General features: G+C 53.2%; 1 protein-coding gene across 1 annotated transcript in view; it reads left to right on the top strand.

Annotated features, from left to right (window-relative positions):
• The window catches only part of GABBR2 (gamma-aminobutyric acid type B receptor subunit 2), a 352,821-nt gene that overhangs the window by 266,700 nt on the left and 68,263 nt on the right, over window positions 1-17,858 (top strand). Inside the window, exons 10-11 of the mRNA XM_058523624.1 lie at window positions 133-283; window positions 3,025-3,157. Of these exons, the coding sequence (XP_058379607.1) occupies window positions 133-283; window positions 3,025-3,157 (284 nt within the window). The remainder of the gene's footprint in view (window positions 1-132; window positions 284-3,024; window positions 3,158-17,858) is intronic.

Raw genomic sequence — 17,858 nt, 5'->3', positions numbered from 1 at the left:
CTCATCCAGTAGATGTGTCCTGCACAGAGTTTGTGCTCAGGGGCCTGGCAGATGGCAGGGACACCCAGGCACAGATGTTCTTGGGGACTGACTGCTCTAGGCTCAGCTGACATCTTTTCCTTGGCCTTCTAGGATCCGAACCACCGAAAGACAAGACCATCATCCTGGAGCAGCTCCGTAAGATCTCCCTACCTCTCTACAGCATCCTCTCTGCCCTCACCATCCTGGGAATGATCATGGCCAGCGCTTTTCTCTTTTTCAACATCAAGAATCGGAATCAGAAGTAAGCCGCTCAGGCCCTCCTCCTGGATAAACTTTCTGGATCGACAAACCTCACGGGCAGAGTGTAGGAGCAGCACATGGCAGATTCTCCAGGGGCACAGAAGAAGTTTTTAGGGCAGTTTTCTAAAGCGTGCTGCTCGGTTGCCGGGATGTTATTAGACATTTCACGTGTGCGTGCACACTCACACGCACACACACACGCGTGCATACACACACACACAGAGGCAGGGCTACTGGTTGCACAGGAAGGCTGAGTTAAATGAAATTGAAGGGTCCAAGTCCATAGACCTTCTCCGAGCTTTGGATATGCCACTTTGTGGCCGTCCAGGAGGAGAAAACAGAATTCCCTGCCCATCCTGCCCCACCCCCCAGCATCCTGGGGAAGCAGGCCCTGCCGGAGAGGATCCTTGAGTTCTGCCACGAGCGCTTCCCATCAGTTTAGCACTTAGAGCCCATAAGCCCCTCCTTCACATCATCTCGGTTGACCCTCAGATAACCACCCAGATTACAGATGAAAGCGCCGAAGCTCGGTGACGGAGGGCCGCTATCCGAGGCCACACTGCTGCGTGTGGCAGAACCCATCCCCTTGGTTTCTGGTCTTGATTTCTTTTCCTTCACACATGCCCTTCACTGTCTGGAGGAGAGAAGCTCCCTTTCTGAGCTTTTCTGGTCAGTTGTGGGTAGAACAGGCCACCCCCTCAGGCGGTGGTGTTGACCGAGCACAGCCAGCTTCTTTGGTTTCCGTAGCAAACCCCTGAACCCAGCTCCCTGCCTGTGGAGCGGCTGAGCGGGGGCTCAGAGTGTGGGCCATCAGGGGACAGCCTCCGTGCCCACCCATAGGCAGTGCAGCTCTGCCCTCATGCCCAGAAGCCACGCTGCGTGACCTCCCCGGCTGCCATGAACAAGCCTGACTCCAAAGAGAACAGGTTTCTTTCTCTCCCTGCTTGGACAGGAGGAATTTGCAGCCTCTAGATTTTTTGTTGTTGTTTTTAGTTTTTCTTTTTCTTGGTAGCAACTGCTTAGGTCAAACCTATTTCCTGAAGAACAGAAAATTCACGCGTTGTTTTTATCACCAATAATACGTGTTGCAAAAAAAAAATTGAAGGAACTTTCGTCTACTCCATACAAACCTTAAACGATGACCATACCTATTAGCCATTTGGCACAAGGCCTGGGCACATAGTCAGCTCTCAATTAATGTTCAATTCCCTTCCTACAAGCTTCAAGAACTCCTACCACAATAGCGAGTTGTCCCTATCATAAGACTAAATTCCGTAACCACCCTCTCTTGACCTTCTGGCAGAAATTACCATTACTTTCTCTAATAGGCTGGCATCCATGAGAATTTTTTGACTGGCTTTGCAGATTTAAAAATCTGCAAAGAGATGGGAAATAAATGTCACCATGGTTCCAAATTCTCCTCATGTCTCTCTTCCTAAGTGCTGCCCATCCTTTAAGGTCCACCTCCTCCAGAAAGCCTGGCCTCTCCCCGCCCCAGCTTCCTGTGGTAATGAGATGAAGGTGCCTGACCAGTTCATGGTTTGCAGAAGGGCCTCCAGGGACACAGTCTTGTCTCAGCTTCACATGTGCCCCAGGCTGTGTGACCTGTGCTCCCATTTGACACATGAGGAAACTCAGCCAGGCCAGGTGACTTGCCAGGGGTGCACCTCTGCAGGGTGCTGGGGCCAGCGCTGGACCCAGTGTTCCCAACTCGAAAGGCCGTGTGTGGTCCACAGTTTACAGCAGGCTTTGTATTTCTCTGCCACTTTGACACATTACATTTGTAAAATGTGGACGGATTAATAGAACACAGAATGCAAAAGAAAATGCTCAGGGAACAATTGACCATAATGACAGTCTGCAAAAGAGCATTTGGACCATGGGGCACCCGGAAACCCAAGACGTTCTGAGCGGATTGTGCTGGGGGAGCCAGACACGTCGGAGACTAAACTGCAGCTGCTGATGATTTAACCCAGCCCTGGCTTGCTGGGCAGCTGGGACCCACAGCAGGATTCCTAAAGGAAGAGAGAGCAGAGCATGTAGAGTTCGGGAATATAAGGAATACCCCCAACAGCAGCCCAGGGAAGACAGGAATAGGAGTGGGGATGGGGACTCTGTTGTCCATCTCCATCACCCAGTGACTGGGAAAGGTGTTCCTACCCACACGTGTGGCTCTTTGTGCACAGGACAGTGTGAGCTTCAGACAGCCAAAGTGGGTGCTCCTGCACCACCTGGTGACCACGATTCCTGAGCAGCCCCAAATTCTCACCTGTAGACCTCCTAGACTTGGTCCCCTCAGCATGGGGGAGCGTAGTGTGGCCATCTCCTCCCTCACATGGAAGGTTGCTGAACTTAAAACGTAGAATTCTCTAGATTTGGCATGTCTTCCAAGCCCCGGCCAAAAAAACCTGTTGACTTAACATTTTTGTGTAAACTGAGAATTAATGGTTGAAGAAGCTGATGCTACAAGCTGTCCCTAGAGAAGTGATAGGTGAACTTGACCATGGAAGAATCAGCAACTAGAAAGAGATAGTTGTCCAGGGTCCTTTGGTGAGGAGGAAACAACCCCTTGTAGGCGGCACAGCCTTGGGGAGGGAGGGGGTAGTGGAGGAAACCAGGACTTACATTTTCCTCCCCTGACTAGTGTTAGCAACAACATACACCTAGTAGCATTCAGAAAATATATGTTGAAAGAATAACTACATTAACAGTTCTGTTAACTGTATTCCTTTCTCTTGTCAGGCTAATAAAGATGTCAAGTCCGTATATGAACAACCTCATTATCCTCGGAGGAATGCTATCCTATGCATCCATCTTCCTCTTTGGCCTTGACGGATCTTTTGTCTCTGAAAAGACCTTCGAAACACTTTGCACTGTAAGTCATTCTGCATGTTCCAATGGTATATGATATAAGGTTTTCTTGGTGACCTCAATCATCAAAAACACAGATAGAAACCCAGAAATACATGAAAAGTTGTGAACGGGCAGAAGACAACCCATTCAGCCATTCATGCAATTCAACAGTATGGTATTGCTTGCAGACCAGAATGGACCTAAGTATTGCCTGTAAAATTAAGATCATGGGTTTAACAGGCCGCTGCTAGAAGACAGCCCACTGAGAAGTGACTGATAATCTAGAAAAGGGGGAAGAAAAGTACCAGCCAGAAAAGCCTCAGCTTATGGGGTCAGGGTCGGGCTTTGCCCATCTACCTTGCTAACCATCCCGGAATATAAGGACACATCTGTGTGCATGACTTTGACTTGTATAGAAACGATCATAACTATTATTTTCTATGTAAGTGGTGTTTCTCCAGTGTTTTTTTCCCTATTGTCCCCCTAAGGAGCCTTTTTAGACTTTTTTTCTAATCATCCCCCCATGAAATTTTAATACCAATGATATGCTGTACGTCTGTTAATGTACTGTATGGGTATCTATAGTTTATACATAAAAGAGTAGTATTTTTTGTGTGTGTGTGAGGAAGATCGGCTCTGAGCTAACATCTGCCAATCCTCCTCTTTTTGCTGAGGAAGACTGGCCGTGGGCTAACATCCAAACCCATCTCTCTGCACTTTATATGGGACACCGCCACAGCATGGCTTAGCCAAGCGGTGCGTCGGTGCACGCCCGGGATCCGAACCGGCGAACCCCCGGCCGCCACAGCGGAACGCGCACGCTTAACCACTTGCGCCACCGGGCTGGCCCCAAGAGTAGTATTTTTTCACGTTCAAGAACCAGTGTTTGTCCTCTGGGAACTGTACCACCGCACTGAGAATGCATGTATTTAAGGAAGCCCAAGACAGTGTAGTTTATTTACTATATTTTAGAAACATTATCCTGAAAATTAATTAGCACGTTTTGAATTTTTGATGCCTAGTTGTTGTTGTTTTGTTATTATTATTGTCAGCTTTTTTAGAAGAGTTTATACACTAGCAATTGTGTAGAACTAACTCTCAGTTGAAAGTATCGTCGGCTTACTTTTTAGAATGAGAATGACCAGTTGGTATTTATTTCTGGACTTGGACTACTGTGACTTCTCAAAACTGGATTAGCCATTTGGGTCTCTCTGTTGTCTCAAATGCAATAATTTATACAATTCTCTGCCTGGAGGACCCGAGCTAAAGGGAAGGTCAGAGGATTGGTGTTGACCAGATGAATCCAAAAGCAACTCTTTTATCGTTGCTATTTTCTTTTAAGGTGTTAAGAGCAACGTAGGCCCTTTTTTGCAAAGCAGTCTCTTAGATTATATTTGGGGCTCTAAAGCCTCAGTGTTGCCCACGACTGGACAATCATGGATTGAAAGTTGGCAGTGAGGAATAAACAAGTGGAGGGCCCCTTAAACGTGCCGCAGGTGACCACCCATGCCTTGGACTTCCAGGCTGGCGTTGGGTCCCTATGCTGGGGAAAGCACGTGGAAAGGAGGGAGGCCTCCAGATCTTTTGTCGCACATGATAGTGCTCCCCTGATTCCTGCAGGTGGTTAGACTGGACTGACCCGTACAGTTAATGTTACCAGTAATTTCAGTGTGAATTGTCTAGCAAGTGAGATGTCCACAGAATGCTTACTTTGTCCAGAAACGTCCATTTAAGAAGTGCATGGTCAAGTCCCCGATAGCCCAGGGGGTAGTGAGGTCACTGGGGAACTCAGGCGTCCCTCCTCTCTAGGGTGGACCTGGAAAGCCGGCAAACCCCAGCTGCTCCAGGGCTCACTCAGTTCAAGCTTCCTACTCAGAGTCTTTTATTCCAAGCCCAGTGCTGCCCCCCTGCTTTATTCTGGGGGTTCAGGAGGTGAATTCAAGAGTCACAAGTCCCCCATGTGCCATTAGGAGTCAGCTTCTGAAGAGGCTGAGCTGCTCAAAGTCCCTGTGGGTGTGGTTTAGTGGTTTGTTCCCTCAAGATTGTGAACCTCTGGCACGAGGATGATGACGCAGCCTGTGGAAGTCTTGCTCATTTTGGGGACGGTGTGAAGCCCGTGGAGTCCCCTACATTTCTGCATCAGCGTGACTTTTGTGCCCTTGCAATTTCACGAGCACCGTGTGTGTCTGTGGTTAGGCCTCCTGGGCACTGGTGAGGCCTGAGCAGGGGCCGCTCCTGAGGCACCTGAAGAAGCTAAGTGAGGAGCAGGGGAGGTTTCCTTCTTCCCTCTGTGCTTGGGGCTGCCCGCCCCAGGTTTGAGGAGACCATGATGACGACATTAATGAAAATGGTGCTGGGGGCTGGTTTGGCGACTTCTACTTTACACAGTGCTCTGACCCCTCAGTGGCATCCCTGAGAGCTGAGGGGCCCACCTTGGTCTCCCAGCTGAGAATCAGGGGAGCAGAGCTCTACCTTGGTCCATCCTGGGGCCTCTGCGCGGCTCCTCGTCACTGGCTGCCTGCACTCGGGAACACACCCACGGCCTGAGTTTGAGTCTTCACCCAGCCCTCGGCGAGTATCTCCCTCCCAGAAAGAAGCTCCTGGCATCTCACCCTGCTCACGAGCCAAAGACTGTTGAAGCCTGGGCGCTGTCTCGAGTTGACCTGAATCCTACAGACGCTGGTGACGCAGGCTGGGGAGCAGAAAAGGACATCCCCCACACCTGGGCTTTCTTCTTTTAATGAAGCCTGACCTTCTGCCCTGGGAGTCATGCTCATTTGTAGGGGGAAGGCTGTCCTGGGAAGCCTGGCAAGGCGGCATGAATAAATCATAAGGCTCTTTCCAAATCAGCATTAGCTCTGCACACGCGGGCTCCGAAGACGTGAGGGCCCGGCTCTCGCCACCCCTAAGGATTCGTTTATTTGCAGTCAGGGCTGTTTGAGAGGCTCTGCAAAGGGGAGCCCACGTCCATGACTGTGGGGGAGAAGGCATGAATTAACCACTCTGGACTGAATTGGGTCAGCACAAACGTGCGCGTGGGTTAGGGCTGGGGTCGTTTCTTTAATAATTCCCAGTAGTGCTCAGGAAGGCGAACTGGAAGCTCTTGAATTGAGAGCCTAAATACCAGTCCCCAATGGGTGCACTTTGATTGTGCTCCACCTGCTATTCCAGGGGGTTAGCTCCTTTATTTCACCTGGGGCCTCTGTTCTCTCTGGGCCTAGAAGGTGCCCCCAATGAACTCCCACTGAGTGGGAAGAAGGAGGTAGAAGCAGGGCCATCTGGTGCAGCGAGCACAGATCTTAAACCACAGCCTGGGCTCAACTCCCATCTCCTACACTTCCTAGCTCCTGACTGTGGCAAGTGACTTACCCTCTCTGAACCTCAGTTTTGTCATCTGTAAAATGAGCGTAACAAATCCCAATGCACGATCGTGGTGTGGGCTAAACAAGGAGCATAGGGCGAGTGGTGGGGGTGGGGTAGGCATCTTCCTTCCCCCTCATAGTATAGTTTCCTGGTGTCCCGCGCTGTGTTCTGTAGGAAATCTTATAGGACAAGGCACAAGGTAGAACATGAAGCCAGCTTCAGCTCTGGAGCAATATAAGTCATAGCTGAGTCTGTTCTCTTGCCATGTGAATGCCACTATTTTTTTTCCATTATTTTTCAGTATGGAAGCTAAACACAGTGATAAACCATGAACACCACCTCAAGAAGGAACTATGACAGTCACAAGATTATTCCCTTCCAGGGGCTGTGCCTCTGCTCGGAAGGGCCATTATAACTTGGACAGGGGGGTGGGTGCATGTGTGAGCGCGCGCACACACACACACAGCTCCTGCTGGGGAAGCAGTTACCCTTAGTTCCCATCCCCCACTCCCTCTGACCCTTTCCAGAATCTTCCCCGCCTGGTTTCAGCAAATCTTGCAAACAGCTCCAGCTACACCGCGCTGTCTCCCTGGACACTGTGTGGGTAGTGGAATCACCATAGCAACGTGGCCCCTCTGGGCACGGAGCTGCCAGTGAGGACAGTGCTGGCCGTGGGCCAGAACTCGCAGCTTACGTGCTGACCAGCTCAGGAATCCCAGCCCCCGGCAGCTCAGAGAGGGAGCAAGCAGGTAGAGGAAGAGAAAAGGCGCTGTCTTCCTCGTGGAGTCCTAGGCAGGAGCCCCGGCACGAGCCTGGAGGGGTAAGAAGGGACTCCACCGTGAGGATGAGAAGACCCAGGTGGGCCTCGGACCCCAGCGCGGGTCTCCGCCTCGGGGCTCTCAGGAGCATCCTGGGTTGGGGGTCGTCCGCAATGTTGTGTTAACTCCCCGAGCCTGTGCCCTCGTGAAATGCAGTACTGTCGCTGTGATTGACTAAGGGCCAGCTTTCTGCAAAGTGCAGCTTTTCCTTCCGATCCCACAACCTCCTGACAAGGCGAAGTTCACTGTCCCCACTTGACGAGAGGGGAAACCGAAACTGTCACACGGGGCTGGGTGGCAGGAGAGAAGTCTGGAACTAGCCCTGTTGGACCACAAAGATGTCTGAAATGTTTCATGCATCTTTTTTTAAATAAATATTTCTGTTTTTTGTTATCTGGTTTAGAGCGGGAGAAACAGATCAACTAAATTCTTAGGAATGTGATCCAACATTTGTCCCAACCAAAATTTTTGTCCATTCAGATTTTTAAAAATTGAGATACAATTCCTATACCATAAAATTCACCCTTTTAAGGTGTACAATTCAGGAGTTTTAGTATATGTATTCATTAATATTTGGTGCATCCCCAAAGTATACGAAAGTGCCTAGCACATAAGAGAGTTGCAGCAGGATCACTTGTGTTCAAATCTCCACTGCGCTGCTTCCCAGCTGTGTGACTTTAGTTAAGTAACTTACCATCTCTGAAGCTTAGTTTACTTCTCTCTAAAATGGGGATAGTAATAGGGTTGTGAGGATTAAATGAGACAGTGCATGTAAAGCACTCAGTGTCTGCCACATAATAAGATTCAATAAATGTTAGCCTTTATCGTTATGGATGAGTGAATGATGGGTCTATGTCTGGATAATTGTGCTCACCCTTGGACACCGCCAGGAGAGTCACTGATAAAGCATCGTATGCTTGGGATGAAGAAGAGGCCCGAACACTGGCGTTGGTGCTGGTCGATTGGGTGTAGGTGTATCCGTGGCCGCTTCTGCTAGAACTAGGTCGGGGACAGACTCGGGGCTGCCTGAGTCAAAGCCGAGCTCCTGAACCTCCGCCGCCTCGAGTGCCGGAAGGGGCCTTGGGGCGGGCTGCGAAGGAGGTGAGAATGACGCTGGTGGGGCCTCTGAGGGCGCTTGGACGTGAGTCCCCAGTCACTGGGGTCTGACGTAAGACCTAGGAGAAGCTAGTTCAGCTCTGATGGCAGCTCAGGGGAGTGTGGCTCACCTCTGGATCTCCCAGCTGCCTCCATTTGCTGACGATCCTGCCTCCTTTATTTATTTTTTTACTTTGTGTTAAAGTAAGTATATATATATATACACATATCATAAGTGTATAGCTCAATGAATTTTCACAAACTGAACTCAGCTGTGATTCCAGCATCCGGATCAAGAAACAGACCGTTAACAGCATCCCAGATGTCCTTGCCACCCACTTCCGGGTACTATCCACACCACCTCGAGGGTAAGCGCCATCCTGACTTGTACCTGCACCAGCAGTGCTGCTCAGTGTGCACATGGATCCCCGGGGATCTGGGTGAATGCTGACTCTGGCTCAGCAGTTCTGGGGGGGCCTGAGATGCCGCATTTCTAACAAGCTCCCAGGGGTGCTGATGCTGCATCCAGAGACCACACTGAGTAGCAAGGTCAGAGTAGAACCCATGCTTTATTTTGGGGTTTGTCTCTTGGAGACTGGCCATGAAGGAGAAATGGAAGCACCAGAAACCTTGTCCGGTGAGGCTCAGCTCGGGGAGGAAAGGGCCTCCTGGGCCTCCACCCTGGCATCTCGGGAAGCAGGGCTGTCCCGTCACGGGACACGGGGCTGGATTCCGGGTCCTGGTGCATGCTTGCAGCCGTCCACCCTGCTCACAGGAGGTGCGTGAATCAGTTGGGGATGGGCAGCCACTGGGAAGGGAAGGGGTCGTGGGGGCCCAGGCACTGGACTGGGGAGCATGACACCCTCTTCCTGCCCTCCCGGACGTGCTAGGATTTTCTAACTCTAACTCAAAAGGCAGAGGCTACCTAGGACCACCCATCTGGCCCCCCAGTCAATTCAAGTCTGGTAGGAATTAGTGGTGTTCTCAGTTAAAAGGCTGTAAATGTCTCTGATAGTTTTTTGCTTGGGAATTTCTCTTTGAGGCTGTGGAGAGAGAACCTGATGTAATAATGTGGTTTGGGGACTGTTTCAGCGTGTCATCCGTGCTTTTGTGGCTGGCCATGTAAAGTGCTTTGTGATTTCAGAAGAAGACGCCCACAGTGTTTGATGGTGGCCTTGCCTGGCAGGTTCAGACCAGCTGAGGGAGGCGGCCATGGGGACTGGCTCCGACAAGGCCTGTTTGGGCCCACTGGAGTCCTGGACAGGCTGCTGCTCCCCTCTTGACAGCAGTGGCCTTCCTACCCCCATCTCCTCTGGCCTCAGCCATCCAGGGCCTTCGTATGTGGGGGGCTCTCCTAGACCCTCTGACTTCCAGAGGAGGGGGCTGAGGCGGGCACCAGGGCCCCCCGATTCTCCAGCACATGGTGGGCAGGGGGTGTCCTCCCACCCCTCACCCCTCCTGTGGGCCACTGCAAGCCCTGGCCCTTGTCTCATGATTCGTTCATTCATGTGATAACATTTCCCAGGTGCCTACTGTGTGCCAGGGCCTGCAGGCACAGAGCTGGACCACACAGATCGCTGCCCCGGGGTGTTGGCAGTAAAGACGGAAGATGTAGGTAAACAAATAACTCCCGTTCAGTATGTTGTATGACCTGATGGAGACAGACCTAGGGGGAGGAGGATGGACCAATCAGGAAGGCTTAAGATAGGATGCCCCCCAGAATGAGCTGCTGTTTCTAAAAGTCCCAAAAGATACCTCTTACTTGTCCACAAGTTGATAGCAGCTGCGGTCACCGTGGCGCAGCCACCTCTCCTTCCCCTCTTGCCCCAGCAACCACGTGTTCACATCTTCAGTCCACAGAGCTGCGTGGAGGCACACATCAGCCCCTCCCCAACACACATCCACACCCCCTGCTACCACCACCCGTCTCCAGCATGCTGCACTTCCAGAAAGCTCCCCAGCCTCCAGTGGCCGAGGCACCTGCTAGGGTCACGAAGGGAAGGGGAAGAAGGGCCTCTTCTCTGTTCTGCTGCCTGAGCCAAGGCCACCAAGTACAGTTGTGCATTTCGTGCACTGCACAGGGCATGGGTATCAGGAGTGGGTGGATGCTAAACTTAGCCTGTGAAGTTCTTCAGCTGGGAGGGCCTTAAGGAGGGAGGGGTCCATTTCGGAAACGCCTCCTCCCAGAAGAGGCACCTTTCTCTGATTTGCCCCTAGGCTCCTAAGATGCCCCATTGGCCCTGACTTGGGTCCCAGAGTACCCCTGCTTGTGCCCAGAACCTCCTGTGGCCTCTTGAACTGTTCGCCCAAGAAGGCTTTGCTATACGCTAAGCCCTAGAGGGATTTTCCTTGCAGATCTTACTTGAAGGACCCTGGGAGAGATGGAGTCTTCAGAGCTGTTTATGGGGTGAGCTCATCAGGGGCTTATTCCCTTGGGACACACCAAATCTCTCTACCACCCCTCGCCCCAGGAAGACAAGGCAGGCCCCGGAGACCCCGGACTGAAGTCTGGCCTTTCAGCTTCAGATTACAACGCCTCTCCCCGCGTCTCTTACATAACGGAGGTCTGGGGATTGCTTATGGATGCTCTGGGTCTTCCTTGTCTGCCTTCTCACTATCGATTGCCTGGGGTGGGCGGTCAGAATGAAACAAAAGGCCCTTTTTAGAACCTTTTTGGACAGTGGGAAAGCGTCTCGCCCCACCAGCGTCCAGCCAGCCACCAGGGCCTCCTCCACCGTCTGACTCCGCAGCCCGGGGCCACATGCCTTTGTGTGCCAGGAGGCCCAGAACCCGGCAGCCCCGGCCATCGGTCAGACAGACCTGCAAGAGAGGCTGTGTGTCCTGTTCATGCTGGTCCCCCAAAGAGAAATGAAAGCCCTTCCCTCTGCCAGGCACGCCTTCCCAAACCGATGGAACGAGCCGCTGAGCAGAATCGTCCTGGGCATAGATTTTTCTTTCCATTTGGAGACGTGCTCTAATATTTTTTTTCCAGTAGACACTGAGATGGGCATTGCCTGCCAACAGTTCCCCTCCCCCGATGGATGTATGTGTTCAAAGCAGTGTGCAGAGGGGTCTGAGTGCTTTATGGCTATGGAGAGAAAAGAAAAGACCTTAACATCAGAAGAGCAAATATGTTTAAGACTTTGGGAGAGAAAGTGAAGTTAGCTGTTTGTCTTGTGTTGATGAACCAGTAGAGGTTTGTATTAGAGGTGATGTATTGAAAGCAGAATCATTAGAGCCCCTGAGAACCTTCTGGTTTATTTGGCATCACAGAGCCACAGAGAAGGGAGATACCTGGGACATCATCAAATAAAACCTCCCTCAGGGCAGGAAGTGCCCCTATAGCACCCTGATAGGGGGTCCTTCAAGCTCTGCTTAAATATGTGGAGCGACGGGGAGCTGACTACCTCTCAGGCAGCATATTTCGTTTGGGTGGAAGAGACCACTGAGGCCATGAACTTAGCCTCTTATGCCGTCGAATGCACCAGTTCCCTCTGTGGTTTTCCTTTCCTGTGCTTGCTCAGGCTCGACTTGCACATTTTTGATCATAAAAAAGTGAGTACCTCCTACGCTGGCCCACCGAGCCCAATCACCCCGTCAGTGCTGGCTCCAGAGATTTAAAGGTGGACAAAGCAGGCCCTGCCTCCCAGTAGCAGCATCTCATGGGAGAGGCAGACAGGTAGCCAGGTAGACATCATCTTGGCGTGACCAGCACAACAGAAGCTTGCCTGAGGGCAGAAGTCACAAGGAGGAGGCAGCCATGACCTCCCTGCAAATCTGGAAGGGCTTCTCAGAGGAGGCCGCCCGTGAATGTGAATTTCAGAGGAAAAATGAGAATTTGTGAAGGAGACAGAGCGAGGAGTGGCATTCCAGGTAGAGGAAGTAGCTAGTGCCGGGCCGCAGCATGAGGCAGTGTGGTGTGTGGGCGACATTTAAGCAGCATGGAATTGCTTGAGTGTGAAGTGCCACGTGGGGAGTGGCAGGAGAGGTGTGAGTGTTGGGGGTTTAACCTGAGGGCTCGGTGGGGCAGTGAAGGGTTGAAACCCAGAGAAACTTCCCTAGATTTGCGTTGGAGAACAGTCTCTCTCGGGGGGGTCTGTAGGATGGATGAGCAGGAGGTGAGGGTGGAGGCAGGGAGGCCAGCTGGAGGCTCCTGCCATGGTCCAGTGAGTGATAAGGAACGCACGAACAAAAATTGGGTGTTGATTAAGAACCTCAACACTTTACACACCTTCTTCCATTTAATCCTCGCAACCACTCTGTGACGTCAGAGGCGTTACAGTTACCCCCATTTCACAGATGAGGAAATCGAGGCTCAAAGGGGTCACTTGACCTGCCCAAATTCACAGAGACAGTAAGTGACAAAGCCAGGACTTGACCCATGTCAGTCTGCCTCCAGAGCCCCTGCTCGTAAGGACTAGTCCAGAAGGCACCGTGGGAACAGAGGAGGGTGGACTAACAAGAGACGTGGGAGTAAGATGGTCATCAGGCACAGCCCTGGCAGAAAGCAGAGCCCCCAGGGGTTCCCATGAAGAGACTCTAGTGAGGGGACCACCTACAGAGTTGTAGGCGGGTTAAGGAAGCAAACAGGGTGTGGAGGCACCTGGAGACCAGCAACCGCACGAGGCCCTCCCACTCCTCGGCCTGAAAGCGTAGAGAGCAGTGTCTCCCTGACCCAGAGAGGGCCGGAGCTGTGTGGGGAGCCCAGCTGCTGCCGGAGACACGCACAGCAGCGGTGGCCGCAGGGGCACATACCCGTCCTCTCTCTCCCGGCACCCTGCAGTCTCCGGATGGTGGCTTCCCTCCAGCCAGAAGCCGAGGGCAAGGGAGCCCAAGAGGCACAGCCCACCTCTCAGCGCGGGAAAGGCAGAGAAGAATCGGGGGTGGTGAGGCAGGAGGAGATGGGCTTGGGGATTGAATAGGAGAATGTGGGTGGAGGAGGGTTCCCAGGGGATTTCCAGGTCCCTAACTTGGGTGACAAGTGGATAGTGGCAGTGCTCCCTGAGTTGGGAGGAAATGGAGCTGTCCACGGGAAGAGCTGATGGGCTCAGCTATGGCTGTGGAGTGTGAAGGTTTTATGGGACACCTAAGTGTCATCTAGATCTCCAGTGACGGTGGCATATGCAGGTCTGGAGCTCAGAAAAGAGATGGGAAAGCGCTAAGGGTATTGTCAGCACAAGGAAAGTGATTGAAGCCTGAAAGTGGGGGTGATAACCCAGGGAGAGCCCTCGAATGGTGAGAGAGAGTCTAAGACTGAACCCCAGGGTCACTTTCCATCTTAAAGAGATGGTGAAGGGGTGGAGAGAGAAATAATACAGCCCTTTTGCAGAGGCCTCGCCCAGTGCTGCCCCTGAGCAGAGCCAGCCCGGGGTGGGTGGCTCTGCTGGTGGGGGTCCCACTGTCTTGCTTTCAGAGTCTCTCCTCCAGTGTTGTTTCATCATTGTCTGAAGAGCTGTCTCCAAACGGGATGTGAACACCACCATGTGCAAGGTGACCCACTGGGATCGTCTGTGGGAAGACTATATTACAACTTTTATTTATTTTTGGGGTCTTTTTAGTATAAAAAATGAAAGAAATTAAGCTTTACTAAGATTTAGTACTTGGACTGCCCCTGGGGCCCTGGCTTGGTGGGTGTGTCTGGTGGTCTTATGCAGGAACTCTCCTGAGAGCAGAGTGGTTGGTGGATCCGTTACACCAGACAGTTATGGGGCGTTGTCCTGTTGAGGGTCCCCAAGACAACCCCCAGTTCAGTGATTCACTAGGAGGACTCCGCCTGTGGTCTTACTCACAGCAATGATTTATTACGGAGAAAGAATATAAAGCAAACCAGCAGAGGGAAAAGGCTCATGGGGCGAAGGCCGGGGACACCAGGTGCAGCCTCCAAGAGCCTCTCCAGGGGAGGTCACACAGGACCTGCTTAATTCCCCAGCATTGAATTGTGACAACACTTGCAAAATGTCATCTGCCAGGGGAGCTCTCTGGAGACTCATGCCTGAGGTGTTTACTGGGGGCCGGTCACCTGGGCACCCTCTGCCTACCATGAACTAGAACCCCAGGCTCTCAGAAGGAAGGCAGGTGTGCAGCGTAAACTGCGTTGTTTGCACAGACAGTTCAGACACAGAGTCTCTCTTGTCGCCGAGGGAACGGCGGGACCCCTCCCCAAATCCAAGTTCCGAGACAGACGCCGGCTTATGGGCCAACCTTGCCCGGGCCTTTCTGAGGAACCGTCCCAGGCCTCCTCTGTCACCCTTTTCTGCCCGGGCGTCCTCTGCTGTCTGAGGAACCATCCCAGGCCTGGTATGTCACCCTCTTCTGCCCAGGTGTCCTCAGCCGTCTGAGGAACCGTCTCAGGCCTGCTCTGTCACCCTCTTCTGCCCAGGTGTCCTCTGCTGTCTGAGGAACCGTCTCAGGCATGCTCTGTCACCCTCTTCTGCCCAGGCGACCTCAGCCGTCTGAGGAACTGTCTCAGGCCTGCTCTGTCACCCTCTTCTGCCCAGGCGACCTCAGCCATCTGAGGAACCGTCCCAGGCCTGGTGTGTCACCCTCTTCTGCCCAGGCGTCCTCAGCCGTCTGAGGAACCGTCCGAGGCCTGGTGTGTCACCCTCTTCTGCCCAGGCGTCCTCAGCCGTCTGAGGAACCGTCCCAGGCCTGGTGTGTCACCCTCTTCTGCCCAGGCGACCTCAGCCGTCTGAGGAACCGTCCCAGGCCTGGTGTGTCACCCTCTTCTGCCCAGGCGTCCTCAGCCGTCTGAGGAACCGTCCGAGGCCTGGTGTGTCACCCTCTTCTGCCCAGGCGTCCTCAGCCGTCTGAGGAACCGTCCCAGGCCTGGTGTGTCACCCTCTTCTGCCCAGGCGACCTCAGCCGTCTGAGGAACCGTCCCAGGCCTGGTGTGTCACCCTCTTCTGCCCAGGCATCCTCAGCCGTCTGAGGAACCGTCTCAGGCCTGCTCTGTCACCCTCTTCTGCCCAGGCGTCCTCAGCCGTCTGAGGAACCGTCCCAGGCCTGTGTGTCACCCTCTTCTGCCCAGGCGTCCTCAGCCGTCCGAGGAACCGTCCCAGGCCTGGTGTGTCACCCTCTTCTGCCCAGGCGTCCTCAGCCGTCTGAGGAACCGTCCCAGGCCTGGTGTGTCACCCTCTTCTGCCCAGGTGTCCTCAGCCGTCTGGGGAACCGTCCCAGGCCTGCTCTATCACCCTCTTCTGCCCAGGTGTCCTCAGCCGTCCTCTGCTGTCAGTTGATGGCAACACGTTGCCGTTTCCAGATGCCACGTTAAACTTACATGATCGAGCTAACTAATTTACGTTATTGCATCTTTGTGACTTTAGCCCTGCAAAATGGGCAAGCTGCCTGAAAAGGATCAGAGGAAACGTAAGGTAAAGCAAATGTTCTGATAATGCTCAGCACACTGGAGTGACGTTCCCAAAGACATCTTGGGATGTCTTTGTCAGCCACGTGATGAGGCAAAAATATTATTTCATCTCTGAACATCCTTTTACAAATTTCCACGTTCCATGTCTACAATTGTTTTTCTGGTAGGAGGACGGGGTCAAAAATGCTTGGAGGCCGTCGGTCATAACAGTCGTGTCAACCCGTTAGCTTTCAACGTGTGTTGAGGTCACCGGGAGAATGTTCTCAGGCTGGTCAGCTACTCCCCCGGTGTCCTGTCCCTGACAGCCGACTCCGGGGCACGGCTGCCCCTGATTTGGGCTGAGGGGACTCTGTGTGAGGAGGAGGCGGCTGTGCAGCCCGAGGGCTGGGCTGGGACAGGGCGCTGAGTTCCAGGCTCGCCTCTGGAGCTGTGTGGCGGGCTTGAGAGAAATATCCTCAACACTCTGAGTCTCAGTCTCCTCACCTGCGGAGTGGTCTTCTCACTCAACTGATGGCTCCGAAAACTCATCCTGGTTTTTGTTGTTGTTTGTGTATTTGTTTGTTTTTGTCATTATATATTTAGCTTCTAGGCTAATCATGCTTACTGAATGAACTGAGTGAACGAATGAGCCATGAATGAAGGAGATGATGGTAAGGTCCCGTGCATCTCTGAGGGACTAGGAGTGTGTGCTCTGGTCCTTGAATAAGCTCAGGTCGACATTCGCAGTAATGGGCTCCTTCCCCCTCTCTGCTCTGTTTACTTTTCGTGCGTCTTTGTATTATCACATGGGTAATGATGTGGCCATTCTACACCTTCTCTAAAGTACTGTGATTCACTCTTGCCTATCTGATTTCTCCTGGTTTTTGAAATTTAGAAAAAACAAAATAGAAGGATGAGTGCCCAGCTGTGCCCCTGTCAGCATTCACGCCTCACACGCCCGGGTTTCTGAGCCACGCTGTCACGCTGTCGTCCCTCCTTGACTTAGGGGGTCGGCCTTGCAGTCTACCCAGCCATTTCCTATTTTTACAAATGAAGTGGAAGGGGGAATGTTCTGTCTCTGAAGAGCTGGAGGGCCAAGCTGTTAGAAAGGCGGAGTGAGGGACTCGACTGGAGCATTTCTGGGAGCTTCCTCCCCGTGCTGACAGCAGCCCTGGGCTGGAATTGGGCCTGCCGATTCCCGGGACACGGAGGGCCTGCCCTGCCTGCTCCAGCCCTACTGTCTCTCTCCGTCTCCTACCACGCCCGCCTTCCTGCTGTGTTCAGTGAGGCAGGTGGGGACTTTTCCAAGGGAACTTAGCCCAGTCGAGCTGATGGAGAGCAGAAGAGAGACCAGAGCACAGGACTGTTTTGTCCCCATGAGTGGGAGGCCCCAGAACCCAGTGACACATAGCCCAGGGCTGGGCCAGGATGTGGGACCAGTGGGAGCTGGGCGAGTCTCCTGGGTGTTGGAGAGTGTCTCGTCCAGCTGGTAAGGGAGAAAGCTGGAGAGGCTGGGGTCGGCCATGATGGCATTGCAGGCAGGGAGTGGGCATCTGGGAGGCCCCCAAGACCTGACAGGTGGTGGCCAGCCCATCCCAGCCTGTAGGGATCCAGACTGTTGGCTCCTATCAGGGCTGGCAGTTTCCGTCAGCCACCAGCCCAGGGCGGGGATCAGGGTACATCCTAGTCCTGAGGAACAGGTGAGAGCCAGATAGGGCCTTCATCCTGAGCAGGCACCCAAGGTCCAAGTGTGGGCTGAACCACCAGGCTCGCCTAGTGCTGAGTGACTGGACTCCTGAGGTCACACAAGCAGAGGAGCCAGGCCTGACCGTGGCGGGAGGGGGCTGGGTGGCAGGACCAGGCAGCCTCCGCTCCTCTCCTTCTCCAAAGGCCCCTGGTGGCAGTGGAAGGTCAGAGCCCTTCTCCCCGGGCCTTCCTCCCTAACTGAGCAGCCCCTCATGATGGCCTGGAGCTGGCCTGGGTGCAGCTGCCAGTCGGGTGCCCCCAGGACAAGCTCTGGCTGAGTCCTGCCCTGCTCTACCAGAGGGGCAGGTTTGCCAAGCACTGGAGAGGGGCCACGACAGGCTCCTTCTCCTGCCCAG

Source organism: Diceros bicornis, chromosome 28 (genome assembly GCF_020826845.1).
Source record: "Diceros bicornis minor isolate mBicDic1 chromosome 28, mDicBic1.mat.cur, whole genome shotgun sequence".
In the NCBI taxonomy this organism is placed as follows: domain Eukaryota; kingdom Metazoa; phylum Chordata; class Mammalia; order Perissodactyla; family Rhinocerotidae; genus Diceros; species Diceros bicornis.
Note: the sequence above shows the minus strand (reverse complement) of the source record. Positions and strands in the feature narration are given on the sequence as shown.